The sequence below is a fragment of the Cygnus olor genome, chromosome 3, assembly GCF_009769625.2.
Source record: "Cygnus olor isolate bCygOlo1 chromosome 3, bCygOlo1.pri.v2, whole genome shotgun sequence".
NCBI lineage: Eukaryota > Metazoa > Chordata > Aves > Anseriformes > Anatidae > Cygnus > Cygnus olor.
In genome coordinates this window covers 43,513,938-43,540,497 of record NC_049171.1, presented here as the reverse complement: position 1 = coordinate 43,540,497, position 26,560 = coordinate 43,513,938, and the positions used below count along the sequence as shown (strand labels likewise).

The 26,560-nt window shown below is 37.9% G+C and overlaps 1 protein-coding gene across 7 annotated transcripts in view; it reads left to right on the top strand.

Moving 5' to 3' along the window:
* FBXL4 (F-box and leucine rich repeat protein 4) overlaps positions 1-26,244 on the top strand; it is a 52,200-nt gene extending 25,956 nt beyond the window's left edge. For 4 of the 7 annotated variants that reach the window (XM_040551578.1, XM_040551576.1, XM_040551581.1 and 1 more), the window contains exons 6-9: positions 2,660-2,873; positions 16,140-16,211; positions 17,353-17,665; positions 25,221-26,244. In XM_040551578.1, coding sequence (XP_040407512.1) covers positions 2,660-2,873; positions 16,140-16,211; positions 17,353-17,665; positions 25,221-25,384 — 763 coding nt within the window. In that variant the 3' untranslated portion in view covers positions 25,385-26,244. The remainder of the gene's footprint in view (positions 1-2,659; positions 2,874-16,139; positions 16,212-17,352; positions 17,666-25,220) is intronic. The other 3 variants (XM_040551582.1, XM_040551579.1, XM_040551583.1) reach the window with 3 other exon arrangements.
* The last annotated feature ends 316 nt before the right edge of the window (positions 26,245-26,560 follow it).

Here is a 26,560-nt window from a genome sequence, read left to right as displayed (position 1 = left end):
CTCACACCAGGACAACAGAGATGTGTCCAAAGCAGTTTGTCCAGAATGTCATCTTCCTGTCCTGTGCCTCTGTCCTTCGTCTCCTAATCTGCATGTCCTGAGAAACTGCACATCCATATCTTCAAGGATCTCAGTGACCTGCTACTCTGGCTTCCACCAATGCATGCTGTTCTTCTGACCCTTGTATTTTCTGTTGTTTTCTGTAGTACTTCTATACCTGTGTTTTCCTATTTGTTCTCTAGTCATACCAGTCCTAATGTTTTTATTATGATTCTGTTCCAGTGCCTAGCAAAATTAAGGTACGTGTTCAGATTCTACTCGGTTGTTTAACTGATCATAGTTCATAACAAACGTGAAGGGAGTGAAAGGAAATCACTTTAGAAATTTCATATATAAAGCATTGTTCGGAAAAGGAAAACTAAAGGGATGGATGACTATGCAGAAAAGAGGAGATGTTATAAATAGGATCCAGTCAATCTTCAGTGAGTAAAGGGAGAGGTATGTGAAGAAGTATTGCTTTGGATAGAAGGTGCTTTTGTTGGGGTTGGCTGTTTTCAAATGAGCGAAGTCACAGCCAGGTGTCCAATATCGGTTAAGTCTGAGAAGTATGAAGGCAATGCCACTTTTGTTGGGAAGCCTGAAACCCCATGTTCTACCTTGCCATATGGCTTTGGAGTTCTGCAGGGAAAGAAGTTAGCAAAAACCTCTGCCCCAAGCAGCCTATGAAGCGCTAACAAAGTGTGCAGTTTTGACTAATGTGCTCTGTCCTGTTCTAGTTGGTGACTTCCTCAAGTTTCTCCTCCCATTTCTGTTCATTGCTTCACTTTGTGCCTGTCATTTTGTTCACGTACCCTGCCGCGTGTCCCTTATTGCCCTTGCCTTTCTTTCTATTTAATATCTCCTGAAGAACCTTTTCCAAAAAGGCAGGAAAGCCGTGAAGAACAAGTGGTGAGCTCATTGCTATTGCTCTGTTTGCTCTGTGTGTTTTAAGTGTAATGAAATTAAATGTTACGAAGATAACTCTTCTAGCTGGTGAGCTTTGAGCTCTTTTCCAAGTGTAGGAGGTTAATATCGTGTTTCTCTGACCTGGTAATGTTAACTTTTAATAGTGATAGGAGGAGAGAAGTGTTGGTCTGTACCAATATTTATAATGGCCGAGCCCTGTCAAATTATATGGCAGTTAACCTAACATCCATTATTGCAATGGAATAGTTCATAAAATATTTATCTGTTAGCAAATTAGAAGCTAGAGGTATAATAAATGGCAATTGACAAGGTTTTATGGAAAATATCACCATTCAAACAAACCTGATAATTTCTTGATGAAAGAAGCTGTGTGAATGTGTTGTTAAAGCACTCATTAAAGAGAAGAATCGGCTAATTGGCAATCAGTAATGAATCCATATGTCTGTACTCTTGAGTTCCAGGGAATTTCCATCCTGTGTTTTTCCACAACAGTGTTGAACTCTGTTGCTGGTCTAAAATAGCAGTCTAACGTTTAGATTTCTGGTGTTAATTGTCATGAACTGTCGTGTCATTTTAGCTGTGACATTCTTGTAAGAGCTCACCAGTCTAGCTTACAGGTGAATTCGCTGTATCTGGTATGAAAGCAACAAACAGGTGCTTGGTGTTCGGTAAGCTCCGATTTTTACAAGCTAAAATGGATTCTGAAGAGAGACTGCAGAGTTGCACTAAAAATAGTGGAAGAATCGATTTGAAGGACATAGTTAGGAAAACCCCCATGGGTTTGGGGCTTCTGTCTTTCCTCAGAGTCTCTCTTTGTTTCTGTTTGTGTAAGCTCATGGGTATTAGGGACTTCTGAAGGTTGTCTTCTCCAAGCTCCCACTTGAAGTGCTTCTGTCCCCAGCTTTAGATCAGGTCAGTCGAGGTCTCAGGTGACTCTCAGAAACTTCCAGGGCTGGAGGATTCCCCCTGGAACCTACTTTCCCCTCCTTGTTGCAGAGGATTTGCATAATGAAAGTAAGGCCCAGGAGCTGGGTAATGTGCAAGATGAAAGGAATCAGGAAGGGTGATGACAAATAGCAAGTATGATTTGAGTGAGTAGTGAAAAATAAGGAAAAGGGAAGGTTTGAAAGCTTGGATCTTCAAAGAGATATCAAGTCCTTCATTATTCTTTAGTGTCACTGACAAATACCTCCCTAAACAAACTTTTATTTTCTCCCCTTGAAATGACGCTTTTGCAACTTGTTTTCAAGGTACAATTGCTTCTTTAAGGCTGCTATAATGACATCGGTGTCCTTCTGTCATGTATAGCATTATATAGCCTTTTGTTTCTTAAGATGTATGTGGTCAAAAAGTATAATGTCTAGGATGCATACGTTAACGTTGATGAAACAGCCTTGACTGTCAGACCACCTTCAGTTTTTGAATATTGATCTCTAACTCAGCTCATTAATTTGGTCTTCTGAGTTTGTACAAATTTGATTAACGAGTAACTTCTTCAGAGTGGTTACGATTAATTTACTTTAACCTAATCATGTTTTCTGTTAAGTAATTGATGTGGCATAATTGCTGTGGTCTGTAGGATTCTTATTGCTGAAGAAAGTATTTCCTGTTTTTCGTGCTTAAGGTTTTGGCAGTATTCAAAGACTTTCATTACAAACCACATTTATTTTTTACTTAATGTGATTTATTGCAGGTTCTTAAAAGTCTGTGGCTCTGAACTCGTTCGTCTTGAGTTGTCTTGTGGCCATTTCCTGAATGAAACATGTTTGGAGGTCATTACTGAAATGTGTCCAAATCTTCAGGAATTAAATCTCTCATCATGTGATAAAATACCACCTCAGGCTTTCAACCACATAGCCAAAGTGGGCAGCCTAAAGCGTCTCATTCTTTACCGAACAAAAGTGGAGGTAGGAACAAGTATTTTTAACTTTTTGATAAGTCTTTTTAGTCCTGGTAAAATTATTACTTTTTCATTGCTGAAGAAGTGAATTAGAATTTTGTATGTGAATTCAAAGGTAAATTAAAACAAAAAAAAAAGTAGACTCAAAGACCTAAGTGTTTTTTTAAATAACTAATGGATTTAACAAACCAAAAAATCAGCCTGTTTTAGCTTACATGCAGCATGAGTGACTTTTCACTGGCTGTCAAGGTAGTAAAATCATAAATGTGAAGGTTTTTCTGGTTCTTTGAAGTGTACTCCACACAGACTGTATTTGGCAATATAATTGGGGAAATTGTCATGTAACTTATGTTACATTGTAATGTAACTTAGAGTAATTATCAACATCCTCTGCTTTAGAACAGCTAGCTGCTTGCTAGATTCCTACTGTCTTTGTATATTAGCAATATTTGTGACATGGAACACACTTTTTACAATACTTTCCAAGTACAGTTTAAAAATTACTTCCTTACATAATTATTCAACTTCCCAAATCAGCATTATAATCATTTGCAGCATGTTCCCTGTCTAGGATGGAATGTTGTACATGTTAATTGTAAACACTGTTGTAGTTTGCTCAATTCAATGTTGTAACCTACTAAATTCAGCGATTGGGATCCAAAGCAATTCCATTACTTCGCACTAGCAGCATTACTCATGTACTACAACCTTACTACTACATGGAAGCTCTCGTACTTGTGCTTTTTTTTGCTGCAAAAGCTGCTGCTTAGCAGAGCTCCAATGTGAGGGGGGAAAAAAAACCCAAAACACATCTCTGCAGGTTCTGGGTTAAAGATTTTCGGAAGAGTTAACTTGTGTTTATTACTTCTGTTTATGTTTTCATTACACAAAAGTGAGGTTTTTACAGTGGGTTGTGTTGGGGTATTCAACTTAGTGCAACAGAACTGGAGCTGAACTATAGGTCATGCCTAATTTTCAGGATCTCTTAGGGGGTATATGAAGTTACAGTTTATTTTGCTTCACTTATAAGTAGTTAACAGTTAACATAGGTTACAAGGTTAGTTGCTTTTTGTTCTTTTTTTTGGTAAACTGTATGTACTTTTACATCCAAGGTCTAGACAGCTGTCTGTAGTGGTGATGTGGTTAATGCAAGGTAGTTAGAGGGTCAGCTACCTTGAATTGTTGGCCTTTGCTGTGGGGTATGTAGGCAATTACTATGAAGCCAATGTCCCTCAATAACTTGTTACTTTAATATTTGTTCCATGTATTGAAATCTTACATTATTATTGTTTAATTCAAGCTAAAAATTGGTGAGCCCTACTTTTAAGTGCCTTATGAATAGAACTCTGAATTGCTCTACTCTGGATGTATCTATTCTGTTTCTAGCTCTCTAGTCTCTCTGTAAGTCTTGGATAAATCTCCTTACATCACTTTGTGTGGGAGCTCTGTAATAGAGATAATTCACACAGCTTTTTCAGATCTGAGAGTCTGAAAAGTACTTTCCTCTATCAGAGAAAAAAGATCATCTTCAATGATCTGAGATTATTGTATTAAAGGTAAAGATTACTCAATCAACAGTAGAAACAAAATTATACAATTGTCTTGATTTTACTCAGGTAACTTTAAAAAAAAATCACATTTGTAATAGTGCAGCAGCTGCACTGTATTCTGAAAATGCTTGGTAACTTTCATTTCTCAGCTATTGCTTTGCTGAGAAGAATTTGGAATTGGATTGGATGTAGATGGTAAAGATTTCCTGACTTTGAAAACTTTAAATTGTGAAGATTCATTTGTCTTTCATGTGTGTATTTACATGAATCTGCTTGTAGCTGACAAGAAAACTCACTTGTCATGAAACTTACGCAGGGTAGTGCTTTGATTTTTTTTTTACATAAATATAAACAAAAGCTAACCAAGGAAGATAAATTTTTAGAGAGATAGGTAGACAACTTGGATAGGATGCTTTTGTGATACTTGTTAATCTGAAGGGATTGTAATCTTGTAATTAATCTCCCTGATATAGAATTGGGGTGATATGTTCGAAAATGTGAAGAGGGAATTAATATGGAGAGAGAAAAAGGTAGGTAAAAGGTTGACTGAAATGAGATGTCCAATGAGGGATCATAATTTTCTTTAATTGTGCAGTAAGATACGCAAAAAGTCAGTTACCGAAATTGAAACATAGTGAAATGAGATGAAATGGGAAGAGGGATACCTTTTGTGGTTGTTATTAGTCTGATGAATTTATTGTTGTAGCTGATCAACACAAGTTGAATTATTTAATGGAAGTGATTGTATTTTTGTGTGCCAAAAATGGCAATAATAAAGAGAAAAAGAAAAGAAAAAATAGGAATTAAAGCTCTAATTGATTTTTAATGAAGCACCCCTCTCTGCATGTTATTTGTGATGCCAGTGAAAAAGGGGCGTTCTCTGTAGTCATCAGTCTCGGTGTAAAATGCAGTACTGTGCTAGAGCACATCTGCATAAATAGTACAACTTGTGCTTCTAGTTGTGAATTTAGGTGTGTGATTAAATAACATATAATGAATACTCCATCCTTGTCAGTATAGTCATGAAGCTGTTTGTGTTCCTGCATGATGCTTTATAAAAAGTACAGCATGAACATTAACATAAAAGAAATGGTATTTTTTTCAAATATAGACAAACTCCCATGTTCCTGTCCAGATGTAGGATCTCCTTAATCAAACTACATCTTGCTTTCTCTTTCCTTTTCCTTTTTTAATGAGAAAAAGGAAAAATTTCTTTGAACATTGACACTTAAGGTATTTGTCATACTCTTCTGTTTATATAATTATGACACTGTTGTATAAGTTCTCAGAAGATACTCTGCAGAAAAATTAATGATTGATTTTTACATATCAGGAATAGAAAAACAGATTTTGAGGAAAACAATATTGACAATATGATGTAATCACCTGAACAATGCTTATGACAGTTTCTTGTTGTCTTAGCTGTTTTCTTTGAATAGGTTTTGTCTTTCAAAAGCATATTCCCATTGTCTCTGTAATCAAAGCTCCAAATGTTAACTGTATGCTTTCAGCGAAATGGGCAATTGTGGTCTACTTACTGTCTCTAACCTGAAAAGTACTGTGTTAATATTTTGGAAGACAGCTGTACCATCTTGAAGAGTTTATGAACTTTGGTCCTAACCCTGCTGATTCTTGATTAAGGCCATATACAATGTTATTTCCTGAGTTACTGGGTGCAAGTTTCTGTGTTCAAAGTTAGTTTCAAACTTCGGAAGTGTGAAGCTTCCAGCACCCTTGAAGTACTCTACCCTCTCTGTTGCAAGGAGTGTTCAGTGACTTTCAGTAACTTGCTCTGGGCCTTACAAGAAAAAAACTCTTACATCACCATGCTCCTCCCTACTAAAACAGCTGATGTTTTCAGTGCTTCTAATTCAATTCTGTATCTGCTTGAAATAACTTGTAACTTGTTTTGAGAAACTAATCCCAACCCTTTGTAAATGCAAGTCCTGCTAGCTCAAGACCACTATTATACTTGAGAGATTTTTGTGCTGGAGGTTTTGGTATTTGCTGATACATGACTCCTTAATGTTTATTCATTAAGAGCGTACTCACAGCATAATTTAAGCACTTGTTGGCATTGATACATTTAACAAACACAATGAACAAAGATGGTATTATTGTATATAGTAATGGGCAATGCACGTTTTCATGGTTTGAGTATGAATGTTATCTTGATTTAATGCTTGAAGTATTCCATCCATATAGACAATGCTGCCAAAGTTGTATTTTAAAGAGACCAAAACCACAATTACAGTAGAAAAACGTGAGTCTCCTTATTGCTGACTGTAAATTTTAATCTATTACACATGTAATATACAATCTTATTGCGCATTCTTTATAATGTGTGAAGAAAACTTTAAAATTTTTTATTATAAATATAATTGACATAAGAAATGAACTGAATTAAAATCAAATTATATTGGACAAAACTTTTGTTTTGTACACACTTTAAAGCACGTGTTTTATTTACAAGTTATATTACTGATATCTCTGACCGAGAGCAAATTTAGAACTTGAGTATCTGTTTGGAAACTTCTTGGTATCTAAAATCCTCCAGTGCTAAGATAAGTAAGAATCTTAGCAGTAGGTGTAACAGCCCTTATTTTCTTATGTCATGAGCAATGAGAGAGTTAATGCTGCCATAAATTCATTCTACAGACTTTTCAGAAGTAACCTGTTATGGGTGATGCTATGCTTTATAGAGGTATTGTCTGAGGCTTTTCAGCATGGATAAAACTTCATTGGCTTGGGCACAAATCTTTAGGATTAAGAGTTGCAAACAAATGGTGAAAAATAGCGAAAGCCTCTAGCTAACAAGTAGGTTCTCAGAAGGAGGTTGAGCCAGTGACAAATGGTCAGGCGATGCAGGGCCTTAATGATACCTGCTGATCCCATGACAAGCTCATAGGGCTGAATTCATTTATTTGAGTCTGTAAAGCGAAGGGTGAGAGGGAAGAATGAAGGTGTAAGACAGATCTGCAGACATAAGTGAGGGCATAATTTGACCAAATGAAGCAAAATCAAAATACAGTAATTGAATCAGCTACAGAGACTATTACTTTCACTGACCTAATTCAGTAACTGCAGTGTTACTGTGTCCCTGGCACTGCCAAATAGCTGTGGAGAACAGAAAGATGCCCCTGTACATCCTGAATCCTATCTTGCAAATAATGTTATGCTTATTTCCGAGGAGACAAGTGGTTTGACTTCTGAAAGACTTTATCTGAACGCAACAAGATTGATTCCAATTTCATTTCCATGTACTCCCTCTCTTCTCTTAACTGATGCTCATATGGTGTTCATATTACATCTGTTTAAAAACCGTCAAAGTTTTGGAGGCAAGTTGTGTCGCTGACCAGTTACTTCATGATCTCAAAAACAGTCCGGTAGTTCAAGTACAGTGTAGTCTTAAAAAAAAAAAAAAAAAAAAAAAAGGGGGGGTGGGGCAGCTACCCTAAGCTGATTTTTAACAAATGTTTTCCAGTTCTCACTCTTCTTATGTTCTTCTCCATGCTGTATCTTCCAAGGAGATAGCTGATGGATGCTTGAGGCTTTCAGTTCTAATGCCAGCTTATACTGTAGAGGAAAATGTTTTTGAATCTGTAAATGGAAATTGTCTGTTGGTGTCTCTATCCAGAAGATACTAGTACACCAGTGATTGTGGTGATAAGCAGTGGGCTGGGTGGTTATCTCCTTCTGCAGACATCAGTTGAGAAGGCCTTGAAGGGACTGTCAGCAAGTGTAGAAGCCAACTTTTTCAGTCTGTTCGGAGAGGCTATCTGATCTGGGTCACCAGAAATCCCTTCCAACATTCAGCATACAGTGGTTTGGTGACTTGGTGCTGATGGCACTAGCTGAGGACTTAATACATGAGCTTTGGTCTCCTGATCCGTGACTGGGGTTACAGCCCATTGCAAGATGCACAGTTTCTTTATGCCTCACGATTCCCATCTTTTAAAATTTGTGTAATAGTGCTTTCTCACTTTGCCTGTGGTATGAAGATACACATACTGAAGACTTTGAGATTCTCTGGTATGCGTGGTACATATAGGGTACTCTACATAGGCAGTCTTCTTGCAGTACTGTACCTTAATACAAGCTTTTCTATGCTTCAGGAAGGTGAGTTAGTTATAAAGTTCAACTTTTTTCTCTGGAGGAAAAAAAAAAAGGATTGCCAAGGAAAGGTTGCTTAAGAGTTTCAAGTGTTTTTGTGAGCTAAATGACTAGAGACTTTCAGTGTACTATCTCTGTTTGGGACTATATGAGTATCTTGTTCTTCCCAAAGGCCAGAGGAACTACCTTGGAAAGGAGGAGGTGACCTTTTCTACTTGCTTTCTCATGAAATGAGACAAGTTAGCTTATGCTTAAGCCATTCAGTTCCCTAAAACAAATCTGGCCATCATTTCATTCTGATTTGGCTATGGCTCCTTGCTATTTTTACCTTGTAGCATGAGTAACTGAAAAGCAACATATAGGAAAGTGAAAATAGATGAAACAGAAAGTGAACAACTTGAATAGTTTCATTAGGCCTCTAGATCCGGTTTTATTTAGAGAAACAGTATGTTGTCTTTAGTGTGCTCTTGAATGTTCGTGTACTGTCCCAAGATTTGTTATTTCTGTCAAAAAGATGATGCTCAGGTTTATCCATAGAACACAAAATCATAGTAGCCGTCTGAAAATGAGTGCTTTCTGGGAAGCCAGCAGGTGTAAAAACTTCCTGAAAACCAAAGCTAACACTGTGTAACTGTCTAATTATTCTTTTTCTTTTCTTAACTGGTTAAACCAATGCCTGACGTGGTTAGGAACACACACATTCTCTCTGAACCTTTCATTCTCTCTTGTGGGATCTTTGTTTCTGTTTTTCTTGTGAGGAGTCTTATTAGAATTGCCTTTAATCCAGTTTCACATACGGAAATCAACTGCTATTCCAAAGATACTGTAGTCACATGTGGTAGTAGCTGTAGTTTGAAATGTGGACTCAGTAATATGCTGCCATGAAGATTATTTCTCTCCACTTTATGCAGGAACACAGAGCAGTTGCTATTCACTAAGATGTTTCTGGAAGCCCCAAAACTGAGTTAACATTTCATTAAGTGTCTTGATTAGTTTTCGCTGCAGTTAGAAGTAATCATGTTCATTTTCTGAAATGTTTTGGCAAGAGTTGTATGTGACAGCTTGTAGTAGGGAGAGCAAGCAGCCATATGAAGGAGGATAGTTCAGGACGTTCCTTTTAGGAGGAGAGTTACCGGTCCTGTCTGTCAGGTCGTTATCCCAGCGGCAGGAGCTGTTCATTTCCCCAGCTGCAGGATGCAGGAGATGCGTGCTGCCAGCCAGGCCATTGTGCTGCCCCCAGGTAGAGCACTCTCCTTCTCTGCCTTTGGGCTCTGCACAGGGTGCACCACAGGACTGCCTTCCCAGCAGAGCTTACAAAGGATTTTCTTAGTTCCCTTAGCTTTGAGGTTTTTATTCTCAGAACTTTGAAATTTTAAAACATCAAGCACCGAAACCTGAAGCCTTTGGCTTTCTGAGGACAGCCCCTGATGGCAGGAAAGCGCCACCTGCCAGCCGTGCGCGAGAGCACTGGTCCCATGGGAGGAGAGAGGCCTTCCAGATGCTGCACCATGCATCGTGTCTCTAGCCATTGCTTGAGGTCCGATGCTTTACTCTAACAGCCATCTTCCTTATCCTGTTTTTCTGTCCTTCACCTATGAATAGTTTGACTTTTGTAATCTGAGGACAGTGACAATGATGGAAATGTAACTGTTCAGAAAGAGGCACTCAGGATGTTCACATTAAAAGGTAATGTTGGGTGTTTATTCTTGTAGATGAAACAGGTAAATTTGGTTGGTAATAAAGCAATATGTCTCATTTTTGTTGCTTTTCTTGAGGTTTGGGGTGGTGCATATATGTAAACTTAAACCTTTGGGGAACGCAAGGAAGACTCCTGCCTAGATCATGACTAAAGGAACCTTCTTGTGCAGTTCTGAGAATATTTTGAAGGATTAACTTCTGAGAATGTGGATGCAACTGAAGGGCTGAGAGACATGGTAGATTTCATTGGCCTCACCTTAGTCTGTAGGTCTCCAGTTCTCCTTTCCATCTTTCTCAGATCCTAAAATTTTAAGGAACAGAACGTTGACTCTGATTTTTATTAGGAAGACAAAATGCTTAAGAGTACTCTGCAGAGTTACCTCTTCCTCGTCCACTTGGCACACTTACCCTCCTCATTCAGGCAGGGCTGGATTTTCTGTCTTGGATTTTCACTCAGGTTATTAATTCTTATTAAATAGAATAATGTTGTCAGGTGTTCTCAGATAAATAGCCTTCTAAAATATAACTGCTTAGTATCCCCTGTATACTGTCTTCTTGATGTCCTATAGTAAACATCTACTTGCTGTATCAACTTTCTCAGCTAAATGTGTTGAGAAATGTGAATTTGAACTGTACACAAACAGCATGTGGCAGCTGTTGCTTGGGTACTGGGTATTTGAGGTTCCATAATTCTTGACTAGTTACCTGAAGAAATCTTTTGATGATTTTCTGTTTGCCTTATGAGAAAGTGACTGTTTGCAGAATAAAGTTGTCTAAATGTTAGCCGGTACAACTGGTTAATATAGTCCTAAAGACCCTAATTTTACCCTAAAAGCAAATGTTTTGAACAGTATTTTCCTCATATTCTACTGATTTATGTTAAAATGCTACCTAGAAACATGGGAAAATGCTGTGATAGAACCTGTTATTAAATATAACAACCTCATAAATTTATATGCAAAGGCAACTCACTGCAAAGACTCTTCAAGATCATTTTTAAAGGAGAGATAAGTAAATGAAATATGAGAGAAGAAATTGTGGTCTTTAGGAATGCTGTTATATTAATTCTATGGTATTGTGGAAAAATGCAATATTCTTGTTGTGAGCTTGCAACTATAGGCATGTTATCTGATATCTGCCTGCAACTAATGTTATATAACTATTGGAACGTAAGTGAAGACATCAGGGTTGGGGGCATGGGGCAGGGAGTGCTGGAGATGAGATCATCACTTGGGAACAATAAGGAAAAAATAATACAACTTTGTCCTTTCATACAATGCAGTTATGGAGGGGTGGAATTAGTCTTTTTTCCTACCCCAAGCTGAATTTTTAACATTAAAAATATGTCTTGCCTAATTTGAAATTTTTCTTGGACTGGTAGTTAGCTGGAGAATCAGTAATTCAGTGAGTAAAAATATAGGAAGCAAGGGAAACTTAGTTTAAAGAATGGAGGATGCAGTCTTCAATCAGAGCTTGGGGTTTCTTTCTGTCATCATTCACTTCATTGAAAAAAAAATTGCAGGAGAATAAAATTCCTGTAAAAGATTTAAGCTTTCAAATTGTTGCATTGAGGGACTGCAAGACTTCCCAACCTATGTCAGATGCAGTTCTTTTGAGCAGGCTGTGGTGAAAAAGTCTATTTTTTTATTCCCTTCACAAAAAAAAAAAAAACTAATATTTTTAAAAGTAGCCTAAGACTTTTCCAAAAAGAGTCTATAAAAAGGTGCAGACTTGACTTAAAAGTAAAACTTGGTTGTTTTTCTGTAGTTCTGATTTTAACCTTCCAGAAGCACAATGTATTATACTTGTCTTCAGACTTTTTGTTACAGTACAGCCATTCTATGATATCCATCACTTGTATTTTTAAAAATCCTATGTATTTCTTTTGCCTTGGACTACTTGTCAATGAAATTGCAATGAGTAAATGGTCTGATACTTGACATGCGTCTTTCACAGCTGAGCCAAGTTACCACAGACAGAAGGGGTGGAGGGTTCAGCTTGGAAGGATATTAAATTCAAGCTCTCTGTTGGACGCTTTCCTTATCATACTGACATCAGAAATAATTTTCACTTCTGGCAGGATCATGAATGCAAAAAATGCTGAAAAAGTTCACGCAGGATTAAGTCTTGCCAAGTGTATTACTCTGACACTAGTATTCACTTTCTCCATTGATGGGCTGTTTGTTCAAACCAACTTGCAGGTCAGAACATACACGTGATGTCTGAGGTCTTTACAAAGACAAGCAGGATGCAAGTTAATCCATTGTCAGCTATCTAATTGATGTATACGTAGCACATAAATGTCTTCCAGGCTAGCTTGTATTACAAAGTGAAAGACTTCACGTTTGGGCAGAACTTCACCTTTCTCACATGGAATAAGTTAAGATTTCAAAAGGTGATCTCCTCTCTCCTCTTGTCCAAGGCATTACGAGCTCTGTTGATGTCCTTTCTGACAGATGTTTGTTCTTAAAGAGTTTAGAGACTCTTCAGGCAGTCTGCTTCCATTTTCTGGGGTTTAGAACCAACTGTCATGCCCTAAAATATTTCTGTAGTCTGTTCTGCAAGTCTCTGTTTAGCAGCAGTATCGTATCCTTCTGTGCAGCTTGATGTCAGTCTTCTCTCGTAAAGCAACTCGTGCAGTCTCAGCTGTATGTGCTTCCATCATCTGAAAGCACCTCCATTCCTGGGAATGGATGATAGGATAGGTCATCATACTGCGTCTGCTTTGAGCCCCTCTTCCCGCTGTTTGCGCCATTTTTTCATGTATTCAGTAGTAACTGCTTTGGCTTGTATGGTGGAAGAAATTTGTACTGCTGAGGCTAGGATGAAAATTACTCCAGAAAGAAAAAGTAACCCTTAGCTTTTTGAAATGTTCACGCTTTTCTTTCCACACTTTGAGTGTGCAAGAAGGGGGAGCAGGTACAAAGTCAAGCCTTACCTTCTCTACAGGGAAAACTTAAGTCTCCCAAATATACCATGTCTTGGCTACTAGGCTTGAGAATGAAGTGTTACATGGGGACTCTTTGATTTGACTGCCAGTGCTTGGCTGAGAAAGTGAAACTGGATTCTCTCCAGTTGAAGCTTGCTGATCCAGAGTTTAGGTGCCTCTTTGCTCCTCACAGAAAACACTCTGACATCTGGGGTTTGGCCTGCCTTGCAACGTCCAGGTCAGATGATTGCCTTACACTTCTCCTTTGCGTATGTACAAGTGTTATCACTCAGCTTGTACTGAAGGCAAATTGGAGAGATGAATTGTGTGGACAGGTGGCTTGAAACGGGCACAGGTTATTACCGTGGTAGTTGTCTTATATGCAGTGCTTGTGGATTCTGGGAGTTGCCATTCTCTCCTGTTATTTTGATGTCCTTTACCATCTGGATTCTCGATTGCATCTTGGCTAGGCATACTCAAAGAAAGGTGTTTCTTTTTTTCTTGACATATGCAAAAAACACCTCAGCTACAAAAGAATAGACATGGCTTCTGAAGAAAGTCTGATTTCTTGTGTGGGGGCACGTGTGCATCCCAGAAGAGGAATTAATGTACCCAGTATAGGTAACATGGAGTAAATAGTTTTTTACTCTTCGACTAGACTTGGCATGCTGTGTGGCAGTATGCCATGGTATTCCACCAAGCTTCCTTCTTATTGCCCACATCTCTAGTGCTTGTTTAAATACTGGTCTCTTTGTTTATTTTAAATAACTCTTTAAAAAATGCTTTTAGGTATTATAAGTTGTGAAAAGACGTTTGCAAATGTGAACTCCAATGTGTACCGGAAGAACCCTCTCATACTAGAGGGGCTAAAAAAGTATTCTGAGAGACACACCAAATTCCTGTTCAAGTTAACACATCAGCTCAGTTGTCTAATCAAGACAACTATGAATATCAGTCTTCCTATTTATTTCACCCTTCTCTGAAGGAGGGGAATTATGGAGTTGATTTTACATCCTACAGACTGCTCAGCGTGTCTATTCACTTCTGAGCTGTTTGTGTCAGTTAAGGAAAGGTATTGCTGCTTCCTATCCTTTCAGGCCAATGTTTAAATTCCACTCTGGAAAACCATTGCTGAAAAATGTGGAATACATCAAGGTATTCAGTTTTCCTGTGGAGTCACCAGAATTCCTGCAGAAGTCCTGTCTAGAAGTGAGTGTGCAGTCAGACTGATTTATTTAGCTCTGATACTTAAGGTTTGTAGAGAGGAGTGTGGGGATTTTGTTTTCAATTTGGGCATCTGAGTCGGTTCTGCTGATAGCTTTCACAGAGGTAAAGGATACGTCTCCTCCTATTGGAGTTATTCATTTATTCAGGTTTAATGCTCCAAATAAAGCACTTGCTTAATAAGTACTTCAGTTAAAGTGTATTGGATATTTACACATTTTCTAGCTTTAAAGTGTTATCTCTCTTATAATGACTTTTACGTTTAATTCCCTGGTCTACCTTTTTCTTTAAAAACAAATGAAAGTCAAGCGAGCAGGCAGACGATGGTTTGTAAGACCTCTGCAAAGATATTTGTGAGGAAAGCTTATTCATACCCTCTACTTTTAGGCTGCCTTTGAGAAATGAAATCTCAGAAGGCCAAGCTGGAAGCTGAGATTCCATACAAGTTAAGTGTTGGGTGTTTCTAATTGGTCCCTGGAGATGCCGAAATTAGATGTCTGAAATGATCTCCAGGAGTACTCCACACCGTGTCCCTGCTCTGTGTCTGCCAGCCTTTCAGTGCAAGATATCAGATAGTTCTTCATGGTGCCATGACAAAAGGTCTCATTCCTGCCGAGTTTCATTAGAATATAACAACTCAGAGAACTAAGTATTTTACTGTAAAATTTCTGAAAACAAGCAAACTTAAATATAAATATGAGCTATACTACACATGTGTACAAATATTGTTGACTAGTGTTCCTGTAGGAATTCTGCTTATTAGCAGTTATTTTGTCCCTTGTATACTGTTGTTGTTTTTTTTCCTGTGAAGAACTGTTGTACATCCTGAAAGTATCCACAGACTTTAATCACTGATGTGTTGTGAAACTTGTTGCAGTTTTCAAGCTTACGAAATCTTAACCAAGTGGTGAATGTTTCAAGTATGATGCATGGTTATTTGTGATTTGAATCCCAGGCTGTATTCTTTTTTTGCACTGGAGTATATTTCAAACTACAAAACAAAATATGGCTACAGGTAATGCAGAGGAGTCTTTTCTCTATCTTAGAAACACAAATAAAAAACTGAAGTTTCTCTTGTCATGGAACAGAATAGCCATGTATTTAACATTTTGTAAGATGCATCTGGCATTCCAGTATAATTTCAGGCTGAGTAATGTGCAATAATTTCTGAAAAGAATGGCCACATTAAATGGCAGAAACATGACTGTAAAGTACACATTATATCTGTTTCAGCCTGCATGCTGGTAGTGACAGGTGCTCAATGGTTGTCAGCATCCTTGTCAGCACGGAGACTCCTTTGACATTAAAGTCACCAGCTCCGTCCTGATGCTGCGCAGCTCTATTGGCAGTTCCATCAGGCTGCAGCCCATCAGCGAATGTCAGAGGCTCTGCTGTTCTGCTGGCATGTCACCAGCCCTCTTTGGTTCTGGTCTGGCCTCGCCTGTTATTTGAACTTGCCATGCTTCTTCAGCAGCTTACCTGTGGGAAATGAACAGATAGGTCAGGGGTGTATAGGTATCTTTAGGGCAATGCAAAACCACATCCAAAGTGACTCGTGTAAAGGTTTGTAATGATTACCATTACTTTAAGCCAATCAATGGGTAGAGTACCTAGGGACTCATTAAGTGGCATTTGTGGTGTCTGTAACGGAGTTTTGAGCTGTATTTCAGGAAATGCAGTGACAGCCTTTAATGCCTAATTGACCTCTTCTCTTTGTTTCACTTTCCGTATTTCCTTCTGATGTGTTCCCCTGTGGCAGCAAACAGCCCTGCTCAGTATCCTGAACTTCTGCTCAGAGCTTCAGCACCTCAGTCTGGGCAGTTGCGTCATGGTGAGTAGACCTCTCTGTGGGTGTGTGTGTGTGTGCACACTGGCTTTGAAACTCGGCCTGAGTTTATGCTTCACAAAGACAGGTTAAATGCTGGGCTGATATGTCAGATTTCAAACTTTTGAAAGGTCCACGATGAATATGACTTAGTTGTATATCTAAATATTGTGTCAATTTAGTAGGCCTAAAGTCTAGCTTGTAGTTTTTTTTCCATTGTTCTTCAGCCTCTTTTTAAACTTTGGGGCATTTTTTATATACATTTACATATACTTTTTCTTTCCAAAACCAATAATTATCTTTTACATTCAGACTAAATCATCATTTCTGAGAGGTCAACTCTGGTGTGTGACACTGCAGTTACAAACACAAGAAATGATTTCAACAAAAGTCATTTGAGTTATAGACTTGGCTGGGTGCACACCCTTCTTTTAAGAAAGAATATAGCAATTACTGTAGGGAAGTCATCTGAGCTGTATCACATGTGCATGCCAGGATTGTATGCAGTGGAATTTAACTTGCTGCTGTCTCTGTGATAAGCACAGCTGATAACTCATCAGGGAAACTTTGTGGACCTTCCTTGTAGCTGAGAAGCAAAGGACAAAGCAGAATTGGTTCGCCCTTCCATACTCCGACTCATGGACAGAGGAATAAGGCAGTGTGACTACATTTTTCCAACAGTCCTAGTCTTACTGTTTTTCAATAGTGGATTTCATTCCTTCTGCCTGTAGAATGGGACATTTTGTTTTCATAAGGAGCTGCAGCAAATGATCAACCTAGAATGGAAATAGACTTCTTTTAATGCATGTGTACTTATGGTTGCAGAGCCTATGGTCATAAAGACAATTTTAATCATCTTTTAAAGGAAAAAAAGTGTGTGTTTTCAAAGGAAGTGAACTTCTAATTGCATTTCAGTGTTCCTTAGTATCAAGTGAATTTAAAAGCATGTATGTCTGGGGGTTGATAGAAAATTTATTTTTGTCTTCTGTAAAAGTAGACCTCACTGTACAATGAATAATTTTCTGAGCTCTTTAGAAATGACACATGCTTAAGACAGATCTGTAGGTGTGTTAGCAAGCAAATCTTGAAACACCTATGTATGTCTGGAAGGATGGTATATATGACAAAGTGTTTGTTTTCCTTGCAGATTGAAGACTATGATCTTATAGCAAGCATGATGGGAGCAAAATGTAAAAAGCTTCGCAGTCTGGATCTGTGGAGATGTAAAAACATAACTGAAAGTGGAATAGCAGAACTGGCTTCAGGCTGCCAGCTTTTGGAAGAACTTGATCTTGGCTGGTGCCCTACATTACAGAGCAGTACAGGCTGTTTCGCAAACCTTGCACGTAAACTCCCGAACTTACAAAAGCTCTTTCTTACGGCCAACAGGTCCGTGTGTGACACGGACATTGAAGAGCTTGCAGCTAACTGTACTCATTTACGGCAGCTAGATATATTGGGTAAGAAAATGTAGGAATATTGGTATACATTTCACTGTGTCTCAAAAGCCTTACATTAAAAAGGAGTCCATATGATAAAATTGCCTTCTAGACATTTTAAAATAAATCTTTCTTAAAAATATAGCTTATCATATGAAAATAAAGGGATGAAAGTATTAGTGCAGTGAGCTTCTGACACAAAATCCAATGGATTTATACCAACTGTGTAATTTGATTGTTTAGCATTAATTGCTTATACTGAAAATTTTGTGGACTTTTTCCAACAACTTTTAGTTTCATGATCACCAGTATATTTAACTGAGATCTTTTGACTTTTGACTCTCGGAAGATTCAATTTCTTCTTGTTTCTGCTTTTGTTGTTTTATTTTATTCCTGTGAAGTGTGACAAAGTATATTTATAGTGGGAGTCTGTGACTAATAAACAGATTTCTGCTTTTGCATAATACAGATATACTGAGCAGTGTTAAGAGTATTTGTCACTTTTTACCAGTGAGTGAGTTTGTCTCATTGAAGAGCAAAAAAGTAATTAATAACAAAACTTACAATGGACTTTTCTCTAGGGTGAGAAAGAAGTGATGAGGTGCAAAAAATGCAGTGAATCTTAAATTTCTAATTCTCTGCAGATTCTATAAAAGTATTTTGGGAAATCCAAGGTAAATATTCTTGGGATTCCTGAGTAAGGACTTTGAGAATTATATTTTTTTCATGATACTGAATTTATTCTTTCTATGGTGGAATGTGAGGTTTTCTTTTAAAATAGTGTAGGACAGCACTGGTAGCTTTGACTTGGTGCAAGAAAATTTATTCAGCCTTTTACTGACTTACTTTCACAGGGTTAGTTGAAAAACAAAGATGTAAAATATTAAAGGGAAGAAAGTAACCACACTGCATATTTTTAATAATAATTGTAATGTGGAGGTATTATGTTTAGGTTGAGAGTGATGCTGTGGAGAAACAGAGCCCTCTACTCAATGTTTCAAGCAAGTTTAAGGCTATCACCGGTTCTCATTTAAAAAAATAAAATACCAAATGGCTTCATATTGTCTCCACAATATAGATAGTAAACACTCTTACCATGAAATGCAATTTTACTTATCTCTAAATGAGAGACTCACCTTCCGAACAACAGACAAGGAGAAGGCAAAGGAGAATGAACAGATAAAAACTTAACTCCACCTGGTATATATTGTTCTGGCTTAATGCGTAGGTTTGCAGGTGGCAATGTGTTTTTGCTCGTTATTTAAGGGAATCTGCTTTGTAGCTAGATTATCAAGGGTACCTTTCCCTAGTCAGACACACAAAGTTTCCAGAAGGCGTAGTGAATACAGTCTTTCATAAACATGTATGTTCTCCTGACCACCCACTTACATGCATTTCTGTTACAATGGTGTTGTCTGCCCACAAATCGGTCTGACCTTTTCACTACACCAGAGGCTGCGGAATGAATAGCTCAGTTGTGTTAAGCCTGCAGATAGTCTGCTAGTTCTGCTGCTGCTTCTTTGCCAGTACTGAAGGTTTGTTGCCACACTTCTCCTTTAACATTTGAATTCACATTTGAATTCAGTTTAATGTCTCATTGATGTTTTTGCAGAAAAATGTGTGAACATGGAAAAGGAATTTTGTTCCATTCCCTGAGTGTTTAACAGTATTTACCGGGTCAAGTGGATTTGTAGTTAACCGTTCCTGATAAGACGGTGTGTTAAGAAGGTGCTTTCCAGAGGACATCCAGTTGAATTATCTACAATATTACCGAAAACCTCAATATCCATTCCCAGAACTTTCTTCCTTTATGGCAGTACTTAGTAGAGAAAAAAGACTGTCTTCTGCTATAAATAAGTCAGTACAAGGTGATACAGTATATGTGGAGTGACCCAGTTATTTTGGCAACAGTAAGGAAACCATCTTTATGTCTTTGAATATGGGACCCACTACAGTCTGTGGTTCAAAGGAGTTGCCAAGTAGAATCGCAACCTTGCTTGAGTCATCTGGAAGTAGAATCGCCAGGTGTTCAAATACAAATGCAGAAGTCTCTGTCTGAACCCAAGACCTAGCCTCTTAAAGTGCAGGAGCACTGAGAAAATAAATCTCCGTGCTCTAACTTTTGGCTGCTGATGTCAGATGAGCCTTCTACTATAAGCTATATAAATGCTTCGTATGATTTTGTCCTTTTAAAGAAGTGTGACAACAGGTCTTAAGCTGTTAGAAGCCTGAGGTCAGTTCTCAACTTTGCAAGACTAACCTTGAACAGCAGGTCTTCTCTATGATGTGAAAGAACGTGAGGTACTCTTTTATATCCTTTGTCATTCCCAAGTAAAGAAATGGCTGGCTTATACCTGCATTGTGAAGGGCATAGAACTATTGCTGCTAGGTTAGCAGTGCATGTGGTGAGGGAGCTTATTTTTTTTCCCCAATAACACTGTGTAAAACAGGGACTTATCTAAGTAAGGATCAAAATGCCTTACCCTGTAGTATAGTCACCATCACAGACGATACTTTGTTGGTATTTCTCTGCAGTTGGTAGAACTTGCAAACTTGGCAGGGAAAACTTCTTGTTTCAGTTACACAATATTTACAACCACAATATTTTCAGGACTGAAGAAAATCTAAGGCTCTGAAGGAAAGTTTGTTGAACTGTATATCTTATATTGTGGTATTACAAAATCAATGTTGTATGTGCACTGGATGCTGTTTTCAGGTGGCAGGTCCTGCAGCTTGCTAACCATCTGTCCTTTCCTTAGTCTTCCAATATTGCTTGGTAATTCCCTTGTTCCTGAATCAGTGGACTTCATAGAAGATGCAATTTGCCAGTTTCTGAGGGCTGCATAAAATTATTGGCCTGTAAGAAGTGTTATTTGATGGGTAGCTGTGTTTAAATGGTGTGTAAAGCATACTTGAGAAAGTAAACTTCTGTTAAAAATCATGGTTTGGATCCATATCTGCAGTATTTATAGTACAGCTTGGAAGGGCAAGTATGATATAAGTGTGTCACTAAGTACATGAGGGTGTGCTTCTTCAGTTTTTAAGTTCTGAGGGTTTTTTTTACCCATTACGTACTGAGCTGCCTGCTTACAAATAGCATTTCCTTCTATGCACGTATCTTTTCCATGGACTGACACAGCGGGTTATACAGGAAATATTCCCCTATTTTTTGTTTGCTTGAGGATGTCCACTCAGCAGTAGAATGTTCCAGCTATGATCATCTGACAGCTTTGTAGTGATGCAGTATGTTGTCCAGTGCTATAGATCTTGAAGTGGAAATCTCATGACAGTACAGGAGACAACCGGAACTGGCAATGCCAAAAGCTTTTATTGTATGCTGTATTAGCTGCTCAGTTAGTTATGTTGCTGTGGGGCTACTGGCTGCTGTCAAGGATGGAGAATAAGTCATACTAACCTTGCTCCCCAGAAGTCTTAACTGTCTGTCCTGCACAAAAAGAGTAATAAAAAGTAGACACCCTTGTTACTGCAGAATTTATGTACTCCTATCTACATACCAACACCTCCCACACCTTCCTGAGCAACAGAAAACCCAACTGCCCCCTTGCCAGCTGTCGAAATCTTCAGCTTTCTCTTGAGAGCATCAACACATAGTTAGTCAATTCAAACATGAAAATGTGCAGTATGTTGAAGTTTAGAATTCAAAGGGTTTGCAATAAATTGAATAAAAAGTAAAGAATAAAAGGCTAATCTGGCTGGTCTAGGTAAGAAAAGGAAAAGTAAGAGTGTTTGGGGGAATAGTGATAGTTATTTTCAAGATCTCTACTTTAGCCAAGAAACATGTATTCTTTTTCAGTAACAGTTGGAAGCTTTTTTTCACGTGTACCCTGTTGAAAGCTTATTATGAGTGTATTTTTTAATGAAATTACTCGAGGCACATCTTTTTTTTTTTTTACTTAAATGTTCTTCTTAATTATAATTTGTGTAGCAGTACCCTTTGCCCTAGAAACTGGGACTCTGACAGTTTCCAAAGGTGGTACTTCTAAAGCTGTTATACACAAGTCTCCTTTACAGCTCTAGAATTTGAGGACCTTATATATGATAAACTAAATAATTTACAGCTAATAAATATAACTGCTCTAGCAAACAAATCATTAGTCAGTGTCTTTAATGAAGAGGATACCAGAAGACTTTTTTCTTGAGAATAAACTGAACAACAAAACCCAGTAGTGGATTTTAATACACTGGTTATGTATTTACTTTGAGAAATGGGCAATTAGTCCATGTAGGAAATACTTTAGTAAATAGCAAAGGTCCAAAAGCCTCCAAACTAAACCAAAATGTGTTACGTAGGTAACTAGCATGATATGTTGTCAATTTTTGAAAGACAAAAAAAGTGCCATATTATTCACACTTCTGCAATGCTTTTGGATGTGCTTTAGAGAAATGTATGTATCATTACTTGTACATTGTATAATCAGAGTAATACTGTGGATGACGTTTGCTAATCCTGTGGTGTGAATATACAAACACCAACCGGATTGGCCTTTTTAGCTTTGGGAAAGGTCTTTCCTAAGACAAAATTTTAAGTCTGAGGAGGAAAAAAGGAAGAGGTGCAGTAAAGCATGTAATTTAAGATGACCTATTTCAGTTACAAATACATTAAAAAGTCTTGGTCTTAAATGAAACCACAGGACAGCTGTCAAAGTTCAGATAATTGCAGTATCAATTTTAAGGCTTGGTGGAAAGATGAATAGCATAATGCTCAGAGTTTCAGTTGGAGTGTTAGAGCAGATCCTTCTGATAGTGCCGTGGTACTATGGTAAAATTACGGTCAAGTCAATATGTAGCTAAAGCATATCACAGAATTTGTGTGTGGCAATAGGGATTGTTACATCAACCAGTTGACCATTGTGGTGACAGATGGTGTGATGACAAGGGAGTTAAAAATTACAATAATAATGTTTTGATTACCTCTATGTAGGTGAGGTAAAGTATGGGGGCATGATAGCAAAGCCTGTTTACAGATAACATCAAAGGATGTCCCAAAACATCTAATCTGAGAACCTATCATAGAAGAAGTGAAAAGCACAATTAGACATCCCCTTGTTTATGCAGAGGAGTACAGGAGATAACTAAAAAATGAGGCATCTTTCTGGAAATGGGGCCTGTTCAAAGAAGGAAAACAGGAAAATGAATTCTAGGGAGTAAAACAACATCACAGTAAGGCAGAAATGAGGTATTAAGGAACCAATGGCTAAAGGTAAATGCTGAAAATGTATTTCACATGTGTTACAAGAAGTTTACAGGAAAATTGCGGAGACTGGTAGATGATCAAGATTTGATGTGGCCACTCAGGAGAAGGCCTTTCCAGGAAAACTGTTGTTGCCTCCAGTTGCTGCAAGGGGGATCAAGTAGGCTGCCATCAGAGTCATTCTTTCCAGGGGATTCGCCTGGAAAACTGTCTTAAATTGGAATGCCAATAGAGGAAGCTTTTGAACAAATCAATACATTGAACAATAATAAATTGTTAGGACTAAATGGTATTTATGCAGCAGTTCTAAATGAGCTCACATACAAGACTGTTGAGATCTTTCTTATGGTGCGTGATTTGTCATATTAATCAGCCTCTTCACTAGAGGAGTGAAGGTTTACAAACATGGCACTATCTTTTGCGTAGGTTAGAAGCTACAAAACAGTAGGGTTTATCTTTTGTGTAAGCTGGTTGCAACCAGCCATACTGAAGAGAATCAGTGGCCATGAGGAATGTTACGATATTTTGAAAGAGAGTTCCATCCCTATAAGCATGGTTATGTCTTGCAAACCTAGAATTCCTTGGAGTTTGTGGTGAATGCTGATCCAGTCCATATAGGATTGGACTTTCAAAAACCTTTACCAAGTTTGTTTGGTTTTTAAACTTAGCAGTCTTCCCTCTTAGAGTAGGTGCTTCAGGGACGGACAACAGAGGCTAAGGATGCTTTGTCTTTTTGCACATTGAAGTTCAATCACTACTGTGTTCACCCAGGGTCTGTACTGTGGTAGGTGTTGTCTGATCTCTGTCTGATCTGTTTGAGTAGTTCAGGCAAAGGGATGAATAACGCTGTACCAGAGCTTGTCGATAATGCACAGGCATACAGGGTAGAATAATCTAAAGCTGAAGAATTTGAGACCGAAGATTTGCAAAGTGATGCTATGATACTTAGTAAGCTTGATAATGAAGGAAAAGGAAAACAGTTCCATCAAGCTTATGAAAGACTTAGAAAAAGCGAAATGGGAATGCTCTCACTGCTTCTTTATTTCATTGTCCCTTAATTATTGTAATTCATACACGGTGGGTTTAAAGCTGACTTCCTTTTTGAACACCAAATACGGTTAAACTGTAGAACTAGGAGAGGGGCCATAAATATACATGAGTTCAGAAAAGTAGTAGTAGCATTCATGAAAGGTAGCTTCAGAAATCTCTAAATCAATAGTTTCTGTCAGTTGAGAGTATCTACCAGTGAACGGCTACTTTAAAAATCTGTTGTTGCATCTATTTTTGTTGGTTCTGCTTTAAGCATTATTGGCCCTGCCAAAGACAAGATACTAGACTAGATAGCTTTTTGAGGTGAAATTCAGTTCAAGACAGAGCTGTGTGTAAATTGACTTATCTACCAATAGATGTCTACAGTCATGTTGGATGACCTTTATGAGCAATGTAGCCCACCGTAAACATCTAGGCTTGATTTACTTGCCCAGAGTAACCTGCCTGGCTGTCAGCTGTTCCAGTGAGGCGTGGATCTCCTGTCAGTCCTGTGGCTTGTCTGCCAGCTCTGTGTGGATGTCCTGCATGGTTTAAGGAATCCCAGGTGGCACCAGGCATTTCACTTCAGGCAACTGAGTCATACCCCAGTCAACTGAATCATGTGCTACATTGACTATGCTGACTAGATTTCCATCAACTGCAGTGGATCCATGCTTATGGATGTGTTTTTCTATATTTTTTATTTCTGACTGAATCCGATGCTTGACTTGACCCAATGTGAAACTTAATAGTTGGTCACTATGGTCATGTTTTTAGTGGGGGAAATAGTGTGTTTTCTGTTACAGTTATCCTATATACAGGAAAGACTGATAGTACTTGAATTGCTCTTGCATGCTTCTGGGTATAATACTCAATCTAGAGTCCTAGAAGCCTTGCTGACTTATTTATAATGGGAATAGCCAATAATAGTGCGTACTGTGCCAGTCATTGGAATCACCAGAAGAATCATGAGCAGTTGATGATGAATCAAGGACACGAGTGTAGCATACAATTTTGCTTGCGGCCAAAGCCTAGCATCTAGATCCTGGATCTTGTGGCTTTGGGTACTTTTGGTCAGCTTCTATAATTAGGAATTGCTCTTGAAGTTGCAACATTTCTCCGAAGGAGAAAGTAGTGGACTTAAGCAGCTGAGTTGGGGGGGGGGGGGAAATCTGCAAAGATTTTTCCTGAGAAGTTTTTCATTTGAAATCTAATTGGAAAAAAAATCTTGTATAGCATAATATTTGTTTAAATTTTTTTGATGATGCAGTATTAGCAGCTTTAAGAAAAGATACTAACTTTGCTATTTGTTTGTTCTTTTTTGTTTTCAAACAGGGACAAGGATGGTAAGCCCTGCATCTTTAAGAAAATTGCTGGAGTCTTGTAAAGATCTTTCTTTACTCGATGTGTCCTTCTGTTCACAGATTGATAATAGAGTTGTCCTAGAACTGAATGCCAACTTTCCTAACGTGTTCATAAAAAAGAGTTTCACCCAGTGACTCACTACATATGCTGCTATGGAATTCGTTTGACAGTTATTTCCTGTGAATTTGTGCTGACTTTTTTAAGAAGAGTATAAATTCCCTATGAAATAGTGGAGAGTATTAATTATCTGCACAAATGGGTAAAATACATTTAAGTATATTATGCATTTCTTAGAGTTGATATTGTACCTAATAATTGTTTATTCTGTTAACTTGTGGCACTGCATGTGTTTAAATACTTGCCATATATGTGGTTTTAATGACAAGAAAATGAAAAACATCTTAAATATCCCTTTATAGGGCGTTATAGACAGTAGACTATGTTAATATCTAGACAAAAGAAAATGTTGAATATTTAGCAGTAAGAAAAAGATGGGTGCTTCCTTTTATGTATATGTGTGTGTGTATGTATATATAAATGTTTACAGATATACATACACACATACTGTAGCGTTTTAGTTTGTTCTGCAGTGTAAGATCTTATGATCAGGCCTAGAATTTTTTTATTTGAAAAACTGCGTAAGCTTCTGTAAGAATGGATTGAAGAGACACTTTGTCTTCTTCCTTTTTTTTGGCAATGAACTGTATCTGATACATTTTTCTCCCTTCCTCCATCTGAAATAGATGTAGTGATGTTTTACAGTCCAGCCTAAGCGACACAACAGATAAAAGCAAGAACCTTCCACCTGAACTTATAGCAGAAACGAGAGAGAAAATTGCCAGCTGCTTCTTGGTATTGGATATAAAGTTTGAGCCAGGTACTTAGTGTCATAACTGATGGTGTGTAGAAAACTCCACAGCAATTTTCTTTTCAAATTTCTGTCATGGTGAAGACTGTTGGTTTGTGATACATCTGTTTATCATGTCAAGTACCATTTAAAAAAAAAAAACACCAATAATACTTGAGATAATGTGTTAGCAACTGTCTCTTGCGCTGGAATCAAATCTGCTATCAAGTATAAGAACAAGCATCTTTGTTCAGTAAAACAGCAATGAAAATACAGTGGTTTTGAAACAAGGGCAAATATGATTTAGTGACTTACTAATATAAGGTATTTGTTTTGTTTGTTTTTTTTTCCAAGAGGCGATAGCTCCAAGTACTGTTGCACTCTCTCTTTAATGCTGTTTAGCTGCTGGAGAAGGAAAACTGTGTTGATGGACAAATTATAAAGATTCCTCCTTTTTGTACTT